Below are 19841 nucleotides of genomic sequence, written 5' to 3' on the forward strand. Positions count from 1 at the left end.
AACAAACTGCAGACGTTATAATCACTGAATATGTTGGTGAATTAGATTGCTCAGCACAAATAGATCATATAAGTTAAAATCACTACAGACGAAGAATCTTTTTTTTCAATTTATATATTTTTGTTTAAGGAAATTGAGAGACACGAGCCTGACTGTCCCTCAAGTTGAACACATCGATCGCTTCAGCGATTAGTTTGGTCTTTCTTCGCTCGTGCTGCTCGAGTAGAGCATCAGGAAGAGCAGCGTCTGAAATGTTGGGCAGCCCGGGTATCCAATCGGTTACTTTGAGATTTGGTAACCTCCACAACTGCTTTCTACACGTGTCTCCCAATGTGGTAGCTCTTCTGCGACTTCAGGAGGTAACTGCATGTCATCATCCTTTTGCTAGCGGAGTCTTTTTCATTGACGACAGAAGCCCTTAGGTTGCAAAATCCAGGAGTGTCAGTGACGTTGTTAAAAAAGTGATAGTGTTTTTATACGTTAATTAAGGCAAAAAGAGTGCAATCAGCTCTGTGTTATTGTGAGTAAGGAGTGAGAATTGGTGAAGAAGTGGACACGATGTTTTCTGAAGTGTGCTGTGCATTTAAACTAAAGAGTTCTGTAAGAGGATGTTGCCATATCCATCACAGCATTTAAAGAGTTAAACTGTTTTTGTAATGTTTTGTAAATCAAAGACTTTTAGTCACCGCATAATTGTTATAACGTGGCTTATTTAATATAAGTAGCTCTTGACACATAAGCACATATTTGATCTACAAAAGGCAGATAGGCGAAAGGTGCGGAAAATGCATTAGGCATAAGGCAGGAGGAGGAGAAGTGTTTTATTCTTTTTTTTGTTTCTTGTTTTAAACATCACTACATTCATATTCATTATTGCTCGCTCGCTCAATTTTCTACTTCATTTTCTGTTTTTAATACCTCTGCTTCACTTTAGTGCATCTTGGGGTCTTGTTTCATTTTTTAAGCACCCAATTTCTTGCCATTCTTGAAACTTTGCACAAGTCTAAAGTTGTTTTCATTTGAACTTGAACTTGAGATTTATTGCCAGGTAACATAACTGCAAGAAATTTCTCTGGATGTTACGTTTATGCACATAATACATTATATACAATTAAAAAGTACAATGTTATATCCCAACATTATATACAGTAGTAATGAGAAATATATTGTGCAAATTGAAATTCGTAAACAGCAGAGTAAAGTAGAATTGCATTCCCACCTAGTAATACATTACTCATAAAATAAAGTTAATTTAGATTGAACGGAGGAGCTTAGAAATCAGCCAGAGACAAAGATGAATTAGAGATGGTGTTCCACCGTAGTGTCTCCAACAGGAAGCAGTTTCTATGTTTCTGTGTCTAGTAGATCTTGCCTTTAATGCCCAGTAACTTTTCCTCAATGGTAATAACTGAAAGAGATGGTTATCAGAGTGAGTGTAGTCTTTCATTTTCAGCACATTTCCAGATACGTGATGTATTTAGGACCTCAGTGGACTCCAATCCTTTCTGCAGTCCAAGTAACAACTTTGCAGTGACCTAATGTCTTGTCATACCAGACTGTCATGGAGAAAGTGAGGCTGCTTTCAATGACAGCTTGATTAAACTGTACCGCCGCTGATTGGGACAGGCTAAACTTTTTAAGTTGACAGACAAAAACAATATCCACTACTGAACTGTTGTTTTTACTGTGAGCAGATATGCAGTTATGAGAGTAGTTATGGCTTCATCCCAGTTGATAGATGTGAGAGGCAAGGCAAGGGCAAGGTTAGGAGCCTGCGCTGATAGCACATTGCCGCACCCACCACAAGACGAACCACCTGCCAAGAAACTGAAATGATTCCATCCTGTTCACAGTGACTCCATGTAATAACTAGGGGGTGTAGGAGGTGAGTAGTTTCTCCTGAAATCCACAATCATTTCTGTTGTTTTTAAGGAATTCAAATTAGGATTTTTGAGTGTGCTCCAACTGGCCAGCTGCTCCATCTCCCTCTGATATGGCACCTCATCCCCTTCTGTGATCAGGCCAGTCAGAGTGATGTTATCAGCAAACTTTAGCAGACGAGCCACTGACGGTGGTTTAGAGGGAGAAAAGGAGAGGACACAAAACACATCCCCGAGGGGACCCTGTGCTCAGGGTTAGGGGTCCTGACTGAAATTCACCCATCTTTACTGTCTGATGTCTATTTGTTAGAAAGTCAGAGATCCAGACACGTGTCATAATCCACATTTATACTGAGGAATTTTTCCTGTGGAGAAGCTCTGGTATGATTGTGTTAAATGCAGAATTGTGTTAAATTGCATTTATCGCCAGTAATCACCAGTCCATTCTAGCCTCACTAGTCCACGTATGCACTGTTCTTAATTCTGGTTTAGCTGATTTCAGATTCTGTCTATATGATGAAGGAGGAGGAGTGGTTGGGAGCATACACTGCCACACCCACCACACAACGGACCACCTCAGGATACCAAACTTAGGACCCGAGTGCAGTCGTGTAACAGGTGACACTTCAGTACCACTCTAATTTGTATGGAATGGAGCAGTGTGAGGTTTTTAAAATTTTTTACAATGTCTGGAGTGCCAATCCTCCCACCAACTCCCGAGTTTTCCCTGCAAGTTGGGTGACCTGCTGGCAAGGCTGGATTCAGGTCAACATCATACCCAGGATGGAGCAATTAAGGGCCTTGCTCAAGGTGCGGAATCACTTTTGGCATTTAAGAGATTCGGACTAGCAACCTCCCAATTGCCAGCACAGATCCCTAGCCTCAGAGTCACCACTCTGCCTATATATGATGAAGGAACAAAAAGTATCATGGCACGGTCAGATCTGCCCAAAGGTGCCCATAAACTGGCAGGGTAAGCTCTGAAAAAGTGCTGTAACAGTAGTCCAGAGTTTTTCTCCTCTCTAGTTGCCCGTTTCATCAGTTGTTTGTATTTTGAGAAGCTCAGACACTAAGATAGAATTATTTAAGTCATCCAATATAATAACTGTGGAATCTGAGTATTGAATTTCAGCAACTAAGACCTGCTTGGCGAAAAGCTGTATAGCAATACAGTAGTGACATTTGATTGAGGTACCACATAAACTCCAATTAGAATGACAATGGCGTGTAAATTTATTTCAGTCACACTTTTAACAACAACAAAAACAAATCTAGATTTCAGCTCAGGGCTCCAGCAGCAGGTCTTTCATGAGAGTAATGAAAATCATGTGTAAGGTACCCCATTTGAACATCCCAGAATTCTGAAGGTAATACTTATAATTTTTTATAAAGCCTTACTACAAATGATGTAGTGACTTGTCTTTGTCTGCTGATTTGTCTCATGAGGCGTACGAGGTCTGTCCAGAAAGTATCCAGCCATGTAATATGAAAAATAGAAAGATTTATTGAAGAAGATACAAGAAACACTGTACATAGGAGAATGATGCCTTAGTCCCCTTCAAAGTAAGCACCTTGGGAACTCGCACAGTTCTCTCAGCATCTCTTCCACTGCTCAAAAGACTCTGCAGAATCCTTTGCCGAAATCGCCATCAGCTGCCTCGTTGTATTTTCCTGAATCTCATCGACAGTCTGAAATCTCTTCCCTTTCAAAGGTGATTTTAGTTTTGGGAAAAGCCAGAAGTTGCAGGGCACCAAATCTGGGCTGTAGGGGGGGCTGAGTAAACTGGGTGATTTGATATTTCGCTAATCATTGCATCGTCCCTGAAAGCCTTCTGATTCATCCAAATTGTTTCCACGGGTGAATGTTCAAGCTTAAAGCAAAATTTGATGCAGATTTGTTGCTGTATTCATTCAGTCATTTTAAATGCGATGGCCACACAGTACACATGCTAACTCAATGGCGTCTAGTGCCCCAACTAACTTAGTCCAATGAAGTCGCCATTGTTCACATGTGCTCATTCCAGTCCACTCTGTTTTGCTGCCAGGTTACATCAAAGCCGTGCAAACCGTTCTCGTTATATTAACAACTAGCCGTCCCTCGTGGCTCCACCCGTGTGGCAGTGAAACAGGAAGTGAGGAGGGCCCTGCCCGGCTTCCCACTCCTGACATCACGCTTCCCCCCTCCTCTCAGCCCGTAGCCTCTGTCTCGGATTAGCGCGAATATATCGCTCCTGGAAGCAAATTATGATTCTTAGCACGATGAGAGAAGTCGCAAAATCAACCAGAATGTTCAAGCAAATTATAGAAGAAAACCCGATGTAAATCTGTCAAGTAGTTCTCTCGTGAAAAGCAGACAGACAGACGTTGGATTTTATACATATACATATATATATAGAGAGAGAGAGATGGTTCGACTTTTCTGGACAGACCTCATATAAGATTAAAAAGTGGAACTTTAGAAGCCTACCTAGATAAGTGTGTGTACAGTCATATGAAAAGGTTTGGGAACCCCTCTCAACCTGCATAATAATATACTCTACTTTCAACAAAAACATAACAGTGGTATGTCTTTCATTTCCTAGGAACATCTGAGTACTGGGGTGTTTTCTGAACAAAGATTTTTAGTGAAGCAGTATTTAGTTGTATGAAATTAAATCAAATGTGAAAAACTGGCTGTGCATAAATTTGGGTACCCTTGTAATTTTGCTGATTTGAATGCATGTAACTGCTCAATACCGATTACTTGCAACACCAAATTGGTTGGATTAGCTCCTTAAGCCTTGAACTTTATAGACAGGTGTGTCCAATCATGAGAAAAGGTATTTAAGGTGCTCAATTGCAAGTTGTGCTTCCCTTTGACTCTCCTCTGAAGAGTGACAGCATGGGATCCTCAAAGCAACTCTCAAAAGATCTGAAAACAAAGATTGTTCAGTATCATGGTTTAGGGGAAGGCTACAAAAAGATATCTCAGAGATTTAAACTGTCAGTTTCAACTGTAAGGAATGTAATCAGGAAATGGAAGGCCACAGGCACAGTTGCTGTTAAACCCAGGTCTGGCAGGCCAAGAAAAATACAGGAGCGGCATATGCACAGCATTGTGAGAATGGTTAAAGACAACCCACAGATCACCTCCAAAGACCTGCAAGAACATCTTGCTGCAGATGGCGTATCTATACATCGTTCTACAATTCAGCGCAGTTTACACAAAGAATATCTGTATGGCAGGGTGATGAGAAAGCCCTTTCTACACTTACGCCACAAACAGAGTCGCTTGTTGTATGCAAATGCTCATTTAGACAAGCCAGATTAATTTTGGAACAAAGTGCTTTGGACGGATGAGACAAAAATTGAGTTATTTGGTCATAACAAAAAGCACTTTGCATGGTGGAAGAAGAACACCATATTCCAAGAAAAACACCTGCCACCTACTGTCAAATTTGGTGGAGGTTCCATCATGCTGTGGGGCTGTGTGGCTAGTTCAGGGACTGGGGCCCTTGTTAAAGTCGAGGGTCAGATGAATTCAACCCAATATCAACAAATTCTTCAGGATAATGTTCAAGCATCAGTCACAAAGTTGAAGTTACCCAGGGGTTGGATATTCCAACAAGACAATGACCCAAAACACAGTTCGAAATCTACAAAGGCATTCATGCAGAGGGAGAAGTACAATGTTCTGGAATGGCCATCACAGTCACCTGACTTGAATATCATCGAAAATCTATGGGATGAGGGCGGCACGGTGGCGCAGTGGGTAGCGCTGCTGCCTCGCAGTTGGGAGATCTGGGGACCTGGGTTCGATTCCCGGGTCCTCCCTGCGTGTAGTTTGCATGTTCTCCCCGCGTCTGCGTGGGTTTCCTCCGGGCGCTCCGGTTTCCTCCCACATTCCAAAGACATGCAGGTTAGGTGGATTGGCGATTCTAAATTGGCCCTAGTGTGTGCTTGGTGTGTGGGTGTGTTTGTGTGTGCCCTGCGGTGGGTTGGCACCCTGCCCAGGATTGTTTCCTGCCTTGTGCCCTGTGTTGGCTGGGATTGGCTCCAGCAGACCCCCGTGACCCTGTGTTCAGATTCAGCGGGTTGGAAAATGGATGGATGGATGGATCTATGGGATGATTTGAAGCAGGCTGTCCATGCTCGGCAGCCATCAAATTTAACTGAACTGGAGAGATTTTGTATGGAAGAATGGTCAAAAATACCTCCATCCAGAATCCAGACACTCATCAAAGGCTATAGGAGGCGTCTAGAGGCTGTGATATTTGCAAAATGAGGCTCAACAAAGTATTGATGTAATATCTCTGTTGGGGTGCCCAAATTTATGCACCTGTCTAATTTTGTTATGATGCATATTGCATATTTTCTGTTAATGCAATAAACTTTATGTCACTGCTGAAATACTACTGTTTCCATAAGGCATATCAAATATTAAAAGGAAGTTGCTACTTTGAAAGCTCAGCCAATAATAAACAAAAATCCAAAGAATTAAGAGGGGTCCCAAACTTTTTCATATGACTGTAGCTGATGGTCTTTCCATGCTTAAGTTTCTTAGGTTTCAGAAGCTAAACCTCATTGATGTAGTGAAGCAGTCAGTATTTGTAACTATCGTACATATAACTATCCTCATAATAATTAGTTGGTGGGACTGTCAGTTTTACTATCATTTACCACTGTATAATGTGCCCAAGAGCCAATTCTGAATCAAAATGAACATTATTATCTATGAAGGGGTCATGAATACTGCAGTTCAGTTACATTAAATTTGGATAAATTAAAGAGAAAATATAAAGTAAGATAAGTCCTCATTTAAAGATATTCTGCATTGCAGGGTTTGCTAAGCTGTGCCAATATACAGCCATTTTGCAGAAGGTTTAAAAGCTGTCATGACATATTCCTTCTGTGTTTAGAAATCTGTTCCTTCTCAAGCCGTAGAAGCCTGATTTCTGTTTTAGGGGATTGGTAGAATTGTTCAGAGTTCCATTGAGATTAATTGGGTCCAATTTTGGATTTTGTTGTTTAATAGACATTTGATTAACCCTATGCTTGCTCTGCTTGCTTTTTCAGTTATATGTTGCAGTTTAGCATTAACATTAAACACACTAATCACATACTGAGTCATTTGGTACAAATGCAATTTCTTTTTCTTTTTGCTGGTTAAAGAATTAAAATTACATTTTTAACTTACTACAGAATCAAGCCATTGAGCTGTCCTGGGGTTCCCATCATTCTGCATTTCTCAGTTGGACTGGAGGTCGTCAAAGTTCCTTTCATGGAGAAAATATTGTAGAAGTGAACAGACAGTTTGCAGAAAAACTTGGAATTGAAGATGGAGAAGAGGTGAGGAAGCAGTTTAGATTATAATCCGGAGGTGGGAAGATTGGACACAAAAGTGAAGGATGAGAGTCTCTGGCTTGTGAACAACTGAGCAATTGGGACGTGACATAGAGTGGGTTCAAAAAGTATTCAGCCTTCCCTACACTTCTGAGATTTATAGGCTAAGAAAATAAATTAGGGAAAAATCATGTAGGATGATTGCAGAAATAGTATATGTGCTACACTAAGAATGAGACGGGCATAACAACAGTTTGAAATGCTTTTAAAGACACGGTTCAACATATGTCCAACAACAGAACTGGCGATTAAGAAACAACTGTGGGATGTGCGCATGAGAAAAATAAATCAGGTGATCAGTACTGTCAGCTCAAATGAGAAGCCTATGGAGCAGTTCAGGTCAAGAGCAACCTTATTTCTTTAAATGTTAATAAAAAGGTGTTAAGTGCATCCTTGCAAATGCCATTTACCCTGGAACCAAATTTAAATGGCTCTTTGGGTTTCAAAGGTTGATGGCAGGTGAGTACACAATAAAACCTAAAGCTTTTAAGGGGCACTAGTTTCAATTTTCTTGCAGTCTTCTAATTTGTTTCATGTTTATTCAAGTAAAATACACCAAAACAAAATGGAAAGAAAGAAAGTGCAGCTTTGAATACGTGTCTTATAAGATGTAGGCAGCATTTAAATAGTTAAATTTGGGTAAGGTGGATGCAATTGGAAAAAAGTGCATGTGTTAACAGCAGTGATGAAGCCATCCACATATTACACACTTCTTGTTATTCTGTTCACTTGTCTGCTTATTGTGTGCAATGTCCAAGGTAATGCAAGTTAAAATATATCTAAGTATTGAATTGTGTGTTTTTTAGGCTTTTCTTAAACCTTGCCAGCATGTCTCATCTGTACAGCAAGTATTTGTGGAGCCCATTTCTCCAGATGACTGGGAAATATTGGTAGGCATTTTATTTGAACTGATTTTAGTACTGCTGTGTTATGGAGGACTGACCCTTATTATATCCTTCATGCTCATAATCTTATTTCCAGAGAAGGCTAAAACACAAAATTAGTTTTACTATGATATGATAAGTAGAAGTTGGGGTACAAATTTAACAAAGTAAAGTACTGCAATACTTTTTTTTTTGCTGGCATTGTTCTTCCCATATTTGTTTTTCAGTTGGGTGGAACAGAGGAGTGTTCTTTATATTGACTTGACATCAAATGCGTACTGAATGTAAAATTCTAGCAGACAAAACCATGTCATGGGGGCAAGCTGTTGCCTATATGAACAGTTAAATCAATGATTATAATAAATTCATTTTTGTACATCTCCTCCTTTTTTTACTGGTTTAGGGAGCATACGGTTGTTAATTGTTGGAGCTGTTTGTAAGTAAAGGATGACATATTTATAGCTTTACATGTTAATTTTGTAACATTCCCATCTTACCCTCAAGACATATTTTAGTTTAGCCAAGTATGAAATTGCTAAAATTCAGTATTTATGGATGTTAGCCATCGCTCCAGTAACTCTCACTTTCTTTTATATAATCCATACACATTTTTTTAAACTAGCCAAATAGGAGAAGCAATGCTAAAATAGTATTATGTAGCCTGCTTCAACCCTATGTACATTACATTTAATCAGATTTACAGTTGGTATTAAAGTGGTGCAGTTTTGTGAGTTGTATTTTGGTTCAGTTTAGTATTGTTAACAGTTTGATGCTGTTGTTAATGTTATTGAGAGGAGATTTTTAAGTTTTATCGCTTATTACTAAACTAGCTGTGTAAGCCTGTGCTATAAAAAGCCTAGGCCCCTAGAAACTATTGAAATCGTCAGAAAAGAAATTGAAATGCAGAGTTGGCGGTTTCGTTTTGCAGACGTGCTTGCCCCCCTTGTCTATCAGCGGCTGAGTTTCTCTCTCGTTTGTCTTTCCTCAGCGGTTTCACTTTGGCAATGGAGTCACTTTCTCTTTCAGCTTCATGCTGATGCCTCGTACGTCTTTCTTCTTCTGACTCGTTAACTTGGGGCTACCTTGCTGGCTCTTTGAGCTTCATGCTGTAGCCTCGCACTTCCGGGCTGGACAGACAGACAGACACACTTCTATGTATATACATTTATATATAAGATTGTATTAGTAAAACAAAATACTGCTAAATACCTTAGTCTGATTTTTTTGCGGAAAACTGCAAACAATTTTTACAATATATTTTAAAAGTCTTCTGCTTCTTTCCCTTTTCATTGACAGAGGAAAGTAAAAAAGTGAAATCTATGAGACAGCAATCATAAATTAACAATGGGCTCACCTCCCCCTAGATGTGGCCTGGGCAGTTCAGGTACGAAGTACCTTCTTTCTTTAGTTTGTCCAGCAATATTTAGGAATGCACTCTCAAGGGATATCAGTCCATGGAATCCTCACTATCAGGCCTGCCATTGCTCTCTGTTTTTGTTGGCTTTCCTCCTCCTCTCTTTAACCTCAGGCCCACCACACTAAAGATTCCAGATACTTTGTTCAGGTGAGAAAGCCCATGATGAAGAACAAACCCTAAATGGGAATCTCTGTAATCAAGTGTGCTTATTATACCTGTAGTATAATAAGGTATCATTGCTTTGTTGTGAAAATTGTCTGTATTTTGAAAGATTGCCCCTATTTTATACAAGTTCAATGTTGTATGTTTGCTTGTCCTACCAAGGTGCATTTTGCTTTATTCAGCTTATGTTTTTCAGGAGCTTCACAGCGCATCTCTTGAAGAAAGTCTTTTGGACCAAATTAGAATAATTTACCCTAATGGAATTTTCCCAGTGTGGGTTAACCAACATACAGCTATTTACATAAAAATTGGTATGTGCTATTATTACTTTAAAGTATTTTTTCTAACACTATGAAACGCTTTCAGAGAGAAATCTAGGAAAATTCACAACTTGTTAGCAAATGTGTAATGAATGAATAGCATTGATACATCAATACTACTTATTTCTCTTCTGTGCCACTGTAGAAATCAACTTCATATCTACCACTTAGTGATGATGTTATTTTAGGTCTACTAGTTTTGCTGAAAATTTCACTCTTTTCCTTTGTAGTCCCTCTGATCCCTCAACATGAAATGTTACCTTGTAATTCTGTTTTTGAATGCAGCATTCAAACGTTGTGGATATTGGTAACTGCTGTGTTTATCTGTACTTAATTATTGTAAAATGCTTTCTTTGGAAACTTTCAGTATTCACATTGCCTGCTATAAGCTGTACCTGTGTGTTTATTAACTAAAGTAAAAACCGCCATAAAGTGCCCCGTGGACTACTTTTGCAGGGTTCAAAAATCAATCCTGAGATAGCCATACTATGCAACAAAGTTTCACAATTGTAGTGTGTCTTGCAGGGGCGGGGGGTTGTAAGATTACCAGTAACATATTATATATATATATATATATATATATATATATATATATATATATACTAACTGAAATACCTGGCGTTGCCCGGGAGGAAAATAAAGTATTGTTTTTTTTTTTAATTGTTGGAGAAAAAATATAATTAAAAAAGAAAATCACAACTTTAAAAATAAAAATAAATTAACAAACAATGAAGGCTCACTACAGTGCTTGTATTGTTTTCTGAAGTGCCTTGTTATATACAATGTTTTTAGTTTTTCCATCTTTAGCCAATATGTAAAGGTTCTTAGGACTTCGTACCCTTGAACATGTCACCTAAAGTTGTCCATGTGAGAAACAGGCTGTGTTCAAATTGATTCCAGCAATTTTCGTTAAATGTTTTACCTATATAAATAAATATTATAAATTAAATATCATAGCTATATTTGTTTTATACTTTACCTTCGATTTTGAAAAGTTAATTACATTAGTTTTTTGATTATGAACGTATTAAAAAAAAATCCTATTTCTTTTTTATGAAAAAATTGTAACACCAGCATGTTAGCTATGATGTTGCAACACAAATGACATTTAGTTCATTAATGACTAAACAAAAATCGCAAAGAGAGCCACTGAATCCACAAAATAAATATAGGATGTTTATGGTAGATAAAAATAAAATTGCTTACTTATCTTATATATAATATAATAGAAAGCTTATTTTAATCAAAATATAATCGCGGAATACTTTCAAAGTAGCGTAAAAAGGATGGGAAAGCGAAGCCTTTTTTAAGGTTTTTTGACAGATTAATTTTTGTTTTGTGGTGTAGTAATACGTTTTTACATGCAGAATTTTTGACGACGTAAAAAGCATCCATTAAATTTAATATTATTATTAGGTTGATTTAATTCTATTACCACTACAACATTGTTACAGTAAAAATAATGCAAGATGAAAATATAGTTAACAAAGACAAACATTAAACGACAAACCTAGTCTGTCTAGGTTTGACAAAAGCAGCAGAATATTTTTTAAATCAGTACAAACTCAAAAACAGACTATATTGCATATTTATGTGGATGTTTAGTTGTCCAACACATGATAACTGTCAAATAATATTGCTCTGATTGTTACCACCAATATTATTGTTCACTGGATTATAACTTGTATTTTTAAGATTAAGTGGATGACTGAACAATTGAGTTATTGTTAAATGAGTAATTTGAAAAGCAAGACATGGTTAACTATTTACGGATGAACAGCTGAAAAGCATCTGAGAAAAGAGTAGAAAAATCTGTGTGTTACTATTGAACATTGTAAATGAAATTGTATTTCTGATCTTTAAAAATTATGGATTTAAGCCAGAGAAAATTAGATACACATTTAATTTGTTAAAACTAACTATACAGTTATGAACCACGTTGAGACTCTGAGCCAACCTGCTACACAAGACTCATTGACTTCTTGGATTCTTTTTCATAGAATAGGCCCTTTTAGAGTTTGAAGCATTTTGTTAAAGGAATATGAAATTCTGTATTTTTGCTTATATGAATACCTTCAGACCAAACATGTTACATTTGTTTACTTTGCCTGTGATATCTCATGAATATATAAATTAGATGTAATTTAAGCTTAATAATGATAACAGTATTTGCCACAAAGTGCCAATATACAAAGAATTAACGCTACATTGTTTTACTCCTGAAAAATTAGTAGTGTATTCTCTGAATGGTATTCAATCTGAAGTTTATGAAGAGAATAAACACAACAACACAGAGTTCAATTAATGATACAATTTTTCAATTGATACAGTGATAAAGATACAACAGTAAAGTAGTGTAGCAGTTGAGATTCCGATCCACCTCTTGAACCCTCAGGTACCACTCCAAACACCAGGTAAAAGTCCAAGACTCTTTTATTTTCTTATTACACAGTGCACCAAGCACCCTCCACTCCACACTACTCCTATAACACAATAATACAGCACAATAATCACTCCTCCTCTCCCAGACACTTCGCTACCCTACCTCCCAGCTCAGCTCCGTGTACTGGGCTTTCCCAGAGTCTTTTATACCCCCTGACCCGGAGGTGTTCCTGTTCCATTACCCACAAGTCCTTATTCCTTCCGGGTCAGGGTAGAAGTCCTTTTCTTCAACCTGGAAGTACGTCATCTCTACTGTTCACGTGACCAGGATGTACTTCCAGGTTATAGGGCACATACGAGTCCATGAGCCTCCCTACAGCGACTCCTGGTGGTCCCCAAGGTATCCAGCAGGGCTGTGTATAAAAACTACACAGTCCGTGAGGCCCTGCTGGAATTCGGGGCCCGTCCATGCTGTCGGGAGAGCTCCTCCTGGCGGCCTGGGGGTGAGGGCCGGAATATGAAGCCGGCCATCCACCACAGTAGTTAAAAGTGTATTTTCCTCACCAAACCAATCCAGAAAGTAAAACGATAAAGGGATGCTTTTGCCAAGTTTTTGATCTGTTCCTAACAGGGAATTTAAATGTTTTCTGGTTATGATAATATAAGACCTCACCTCCCTATTGAGTTATGGGAGATGGGTTAGGATCGTTCCAGTTGCACAAGATGAGTCTTCATGCCAGCAGTGTAGTATGGAATACCACAATGAATTTTTCATTACGTAATGTCATCTTATCCATCCTACGTTACTTTGAATAATTGCTGTTCAAGGATGGTGAGTGGTTTTAAAACCAACGCTAACATTTTCCATCCAAATGGTCCAAGTATGTTGCATTCCCAAAATATTTAATCTGGTGAGGCAGACACTTGAAGGCATTGCTAATAATTTGAATCTTGTTCTGGTTACATTTTAAAAGTTTTAGACAAGACACATGTGTGCAGTGTAAATTTTGAACTTAATTATGCCATCCTTTTCATCATTTGAAGAAGAATGCTTTTTATAGATCACTGAATTTCATTCTTTCACTAAAACTGTCATTGAAATTTTCCATTTCATCATCCCCCGAAATCATCTGAGAGTAAATTCCATGAAATGTATCAATAGAATCTAGCAACATTACCCATGTCTTCATTAAAAAAACCAGTATAACCACTTTCACCTGAATGAAGAGGAGGAAAGTTACAGTAGGCAGCCTCCTCTGATGAAATATCTACCTACTATATAGAAAAAAATGATGTTGTTCTAGAAGACTGACTTTATGACATAGCAGTACAAAGAGCATATACATTTATGACTTCCATAAGCTGATCACTGCATAGTATATTGAAGGCTGGGTTATAAAGCACCCCTGCCTTAAGGTACGTCTTACAGTGGCACCATATCTTAAGTGAACAGTAAGCCATTGGGTTGCTGGTAAATTAATGATGATAAGTGTTGACTGGAGCACAGAGCAAAGCATACAGGGAAACTTTTGATGGAGATTTCTTTTCCATGGCTTGGAGAAGATTTTCTCAATATAGCTGTTAGGTGTGAAGTACGATTTTATCTGCTTTGATTATTCCTTCTTTTCTACTAACATACCCCCTCCTCTTCAGTCTAAATTTAAATATACAGTACAATAAGGAAATTCAAATTATTTGATCAAATGCTTTCTAACTTAAGGGAAACCATGAAAATGAAAGCTCCATTTGGTTGTTGTTATTGTCATAATTATTACTTTTGTTTCATATAAGGATATATGTAGGGGTTAATTGGCATGTGCAAAATTGTTTTTTGTATGTGAATATGACCAGTAACAAACTGGTGTCCTGTCCACAGTTGTTTTTTGCCTTGCTAGCAATTCTCTCGAGTCAAACTACATGAGATCTGAATAGTTAAATGAGCTTTGAAAATCGATACATGAATAGATCGTCAGTCAGTCAGTCATTATCCAACTGTATATAAGAGAGCGGTAGATCACGCTACAATAAATAACCGTGCTATTCCTGTTTCAAGCTGAATAAAGTTGGTTTTGCTAAGTACTGAGACTCGGCCTCATGTTTTGGGGTGTAAGACAGGGACAATATAAATTGCTTTTTTTTTAGCAATTTTAGTAAATAATCTAAATTATGTTAATAGTTTTGTAGAAATTGTCCTGTATATTGTATTGCATTTGGTAAATGTTTATTTAGAAGGTATAATATGCTTCACTTTTCCACCTTAAACTTTTATGACTAACAGTTTAAATAGTATAATGGCTGTCATGTTCTAAAAAAAATAAACCTTTTTTTTTCTCACTCCAGAATCAATGACACCTGCATGTTCTTATGGTCGACTAGAACGGCTCACAGAATTGGTCATTTCTCCTAAATTGCGGAAGGCAGAACGAGCATCTTCAGGTTTCCCTTTCACATCTGATAAGCAACAAAGGATATTAAAAGAGGATGCTTTTGATACTGTAACTGCTAAGGCAGCATTGGAAGATGTAACACTTAAGAAACAACCAGAAGAGACATCAAAAAATATTGAAAACTATCAGCTGTCTACATCTAGACAAGTAACAGATTTGAGAAGCTTATTTAGGTACTTGTTTTCCAGTCGATTGGAGAGCAATAAATTGACTCCTTCCATTCCATCAATTCCATCAGTGCTAACAGATTCAATATTCAGGGTCTGCAGAACTTCACCTCTTTCTTCTAACAGCTTGAATCAACTAGAAATAAGCTGCTCAAATACAATCCATGTTCTTCCATGGCACTATCAGCCACAAAGAGGAGATTGCTGCCAGTTTAAATTAACATGTGGCAGACTCACCAAACTTTTGTCAATCAGGGAAAAGTCAAAGCAGGATTCTCACAGAAAAAAAAAGAAAGAACAAAGTTCCAACAAAGAGAATCAGACATCTTCTAGTGATGGGGTGAAAGAAACTAATTCAGCTGTTGTTCGTGTTATATGTCATGGAGCTGAAGACTTATTGTCTGCTCAGAAATGTATCAGAACTCAAAAACTGTACAGTGGGAAGGTGTGGGTAAGTTTACCTAGAGTAAATATTAATTTGGCTTGAAAATTCATTATTTTCTGCGATGTTAATTCAGTTTTTTTATGTTACCTTCTTGCCTTTGTACTTCTTGGCAACAGTTAAGAGAGATTCAGCTTAGAGATCCATTAATGTAATATACATTTACTTTTTGCAAGTATAAAATAGTATAATGCATTGCTAACCTGGCTTTATTTTTCTTGTATTACCAGATTTCAGAAAGCTTGAGGAAAAGGTTGAATGTTGAATTGTGTTCAGCTGTAAGAATATGTCCCTTGAATTCCAAACCAAGATTAGTGGCTGCCCTTAGGCTACAGCCACTTCAAAATGTGGTAAATATTTTTCATACTTATAAGAGACCATCTACAGCTTGTACAAAGGCTATGTTCCAGAAAAATCAATTTAACGTGACTTACGTGTAAGTTGTATTTGCATTTGCCAATATAACATGTATAGACTAGGGCTGTCAGAACAAACATTATTATTTGTAAATAATTCAAATTTATTTGAAGAAAATCTTACTCGAAGGAAAACACTGACATTGGATTGTAAAAGAGTGGTCCTTTTTTTATTACTTTGCATCAATTTCAGCATTGTGTTACTCCAGACACTTAATACAGCATTACTTTTGCATTTTCCATGCCTTTTGCATATCACTTTCACAATGAACGTTTTTATATTTTTTAGTTGTTAGCTTGTATTGTCATTTATAAAATGGAAAGATTTTTCTAACAGCAGATTTTAAACACTTGTCCAGCCTCCTAAAAGTATCGTTTTGCTCCTTATCCTGTTCCGTTTCACTCTTGAACCTGAGATTCCTGATTTGTTGTTGTTAAGCAATAATTGTAGCTTAAACATAATGAGAAGTAACTGCCAAAGTTTCAATATTTCTTTGTATTGTTATAATGGTTTTAAAATTGATATTTTTAAGAGCATTTTCAGTGTGAGGAAAGCATACTTAGCTACCTCAACCAAAACATATCTTTTGGAGATTGCTGGTTTGACATAACAATTCCTAAAAACAAATTTGAAATTAAAAATAAGTAGTAAGGTTGCATGTGTTATATTTTTGCTGCTTCTGTAAAAGTGGAAAATAATCCCATTTAGTTTAATCTTGTAGGGTTAGTCTTTGAACACCAGAGCCCCACTCTACACATTTATTAAATTGGGCTTCCTCACATACTTGATCTACCGTACTCAAACTTTTTTATTCTTTTTAAACTATAACCTACATTTCTCGTGGTTTGTTTTAAAATTTTGCTGTGTGTTATTTTTTTATTTAGTAGCAGAATCTTTAAGTTGCTGTTAATGAAAGTATTTGCCTAATACAAAACATAATAAGGAGTGAATACTTAAAGATCATTACAATGCAACACTTAGTATCTCCATTTGTGAAACGCAAGTAGACTCTTCATGCTTCGACTTATGTAAAATTTAGATGGGCAGGGATTTCACGTCTTTTGCACCCAAGGAACAATAAGGGACATAGCTAAGCAGAGGGATTGAGGGGGTAGGGTGTGTGGAATAAAAGAATGCGTGCGTTTTAATATATTTAAGTAATCATGAACGATTTTGTGTGAGTTTCATATATGCATCAGAGGCATGTGAAGTATCCTGGTTCGACTATTCTCTTTGACCATGCACAGAAAATCTTATATTTTTTGAAGGAGCGTCAGTGTACGACTCATAAGTGCTGAACAATTGGCAGACACACTGTGAGCATAAAGGCAGAAATATTCATAATTATAATGAAGCATACAAAGGCACGTCAAATATCAGTGTACATGTAGTAGTACGTAGAACATTTACCCTATGTATGAATGTAATCGAATATTTACTTTTTAACAGAGTAAGAGCATTCAGACACTAATTTTTGTATAATTTGACAGCCCTATTACAGACTATATGGTACAGAGCTTATTCTATTAAACAATTTTTCCATAAACATAATTATTTTCTCTTCATGTTATCACACAACGTTAAAAATACTTGTCACAATGTCTGAAAGTAATTTGGGCGTAGCTGCCTACAATGGCATAAAGTCATCTGTAAGATGGTCTTTTTCTATGTAGGTACAGATTTATATGTGTCAACAACAACATAACCTAAGGACTGAATGTGTTTTCTTTATGTTTGGATGTATTCAAATAATTATGGCTCTTTTGACGTGAAAAAAAGGCTTTTGTTGTTTTATCCCACTGTGGGATTAATGTAAAATAAAAATTCATGATTCACAAATGCCTTAATATTGCGAGGATGTGATCAATTAGCTGTAACTTACATTCATTTGAACTCTCCGCTCCGCTGATGCCTATCTATTGTATATTATAGCTTATAGATATAAATCTTATGCAGTGCATACCTTTAATTATATTGTACCAAAACAAGGGAATTCTTTGCCTCTTTCGATTAGACAAATTCAGTCATTTCCCTTAGATATAAATCTAAATGAAAGAATTGCTTGCTCGATCAAGCATTTTAATTGTTTCTCTATGACTTCTTTGTTGCCTATTTACATGTTTATGTTAGTGTACAGTATTTATTATGGTCTTTGTTTCAAAGATGGGTAAATGGATGGCTGTATAAACTTTGCTGTTTGTTTCAGGCTTATTCCAGCACTACTTACAATTAAAAATCATATCTAGAATCACATTTTTGATTAACATATTTTGAAATTTGGCATACATTGTGTTGTATTTTACATAAGCAGAACACATTTCCACTTGTCTTTTTATCTCCAGTTAATGGGGGCTCATACTAGCAACACTTAAAAGAGAAAAGTACATCACATTACATGCTAATTGATGTCTGATGTTATGTTACATCTACATATAGTATACAATTCATTCACTAAATATGCATAGTCTAAAAGAAAAACCTTTAAATTGAAGTAGCAGAGAATGGTCTAAAAATGTGTTAAATTTTAGATGCCAGTTTTAGTCTACATGCATGTAAGGAGGAAAGCTCTGTTGTGTAAGGGACTGTGTGTATACCTGCTACAATATCTGTGCGTCACAAATGCTAAGGTGAGAGTCAGGCAGTGGCTAGACGGGATGGTGAGGTGAGAGTAACAGCACTGGGACTTGATGGGATGTTTGGATGCCATCGTAATTGTATTAAGATTCTGATGCTGAATACTAATCTTTTATTATTATCATGATTTATTTTTTTATTATTTTATTTTAATATAATTGCTGGAAATTATTTTTTGGTTTTTTGTAAATTTGGGTAAGTTTTGAAAATCAAGTGCTGAAAATAAATTCCCCAGAATAAAAATCTAAGCTTGTAGATATTAGAACATAACATAACGTACATTATTAACTTAACTCTTCCATTCTTTACAGTTTTGCTGTATTTCATTGAGAAATGTATTGACCTTTTGCAAACCTGACCAAATAGTAATGCTTCATACCAATTCACTTTTTAAATTACGAGAAATGTTTACTTGCTTGAAAACAATTTTGTTACCAGCAAAACTAAACATTTTTCTGCATTGTGTGCATTGGACAACAGAAACCCGAACAGTGTGTGAAAGTATATTCAAGCTCATTTATTATAAAAATGTGCACTTTTACGTACATAACTTTAACTCTAAAAAAAAAATCTCTTCTTCATAGCAGTTTTAAGCAGGAGTGTTTTTTTTTTTTTTTTGATTGAGGAATTTTATGTATGTTTCTGCTTGATAGGATAGTTCAGAACATAGATTTTGTTTACATTGTTAACGTTATAGTTACTTATTTATTTAATTTTAAATTTATCATTTCTTCACATAAGAGTATTTAATTTAGTCGTATAATCCATGTCTGGAGAAATGGAAAAATGTATTATTTAGGAATTAAAATGTTGCCATTAAATGTTTCTTCCTAGAAAATAAATGAACAAGATGTGAAATCGGCTTTCTTTGATTGGCTTCATACTCAGAGTAACGAGGAGCTCCCCTGGTTAACAGGCAGATTTAACGGGGTCCAGCTACGAGTTAATGAAGGTATGTGAATGTACTGTCACATTTTGTAAAAGAGTTTCAGTAACTGTTGAACTTTCTGTGCTTAAGTGTAATAGTGTTTCTTGTCCCGTGTTATATGGGAGCCATAAAAGAGGTTACTTTTATTAAAGTTTGCAAATCAAAGACCAACTGTTACTGGGTTGATTATGTGTTTTAATATGATATTGACACAATTTTCAGTTTTAAATAGAAGACACATATAGATCTGACTTATGGGGTTGAAAATCCAAGACATTGTCTTGATTGGATCATTTATTATAATAACCTTTTAAAAATACTTCAGCAACTGGCAATGCTAATTACAAAGTGCCTCTGTCAAGTTTACTTGTTCTCACTT

General features: G+C 36.6%; 1 protein-coding gene across 3 annotated transcripts in view; it reads left to right on the forward strand.

Annotated features, from left to right (window-relative positions):
* The first annotated feature begins 194 nt into the window (after positions 1 to 194).
* The window catches only part of pex1 (peroxisomal biogenesis factor 1), a 54247-nt gene continuing 34600 nt past the window's right edge, over positions 195 to 19841 (forward strand). Inside the window, exons 1-7 of one of the 3 annotated variants that reach the window (XM_028817100.2) lie at positions 195 to 359; positions 7062 to 7208; positions 8069 to 8152; positions 9922 to 10036; positions 14768 to 15492; positions 15714 to 15833; positions 19369 to 19486. In XM_028817100.2, the coding sequence (XP_028672933.2) occupies positions 252 to 359; positions 7062 to 7208; positions 8069 to 8152; positions 9922 to 10036; positions 14768 to 15492; positions 15714 to 15833; positions 19369 to 19486 (1417 nt within the window). In that variant the 5' untranslated portion in view covers positions 195 to 251. Of the gene's footprint in view, positions 360 to 7061; positions 7209 to 8068; positions 8153 to 9907; positions 10037 to 14767; positions 15493 to 15713; positions 15834 to 19368; positions 19487 to 19841 lie in introns of those variants that run through there. The other 2 variants (XM_028817101.2, XM_051936154.1) reach the window with 2 other exon arrangements.

This window comes from Erpetoichthys calabaricus, chromosome 13 (genome assembly GCF_900747795.2).
Source record: "Erpetoichthys calabaricus chromosome 13, fErpCal1.3, whole genome shotgun sequence".
NCBI lineage: Eukaryota > Metazoa > Chordata > Cladistia > Polypteriformes > Polypteridae > Erpetoichthys > Erpetoichthys calabaricus.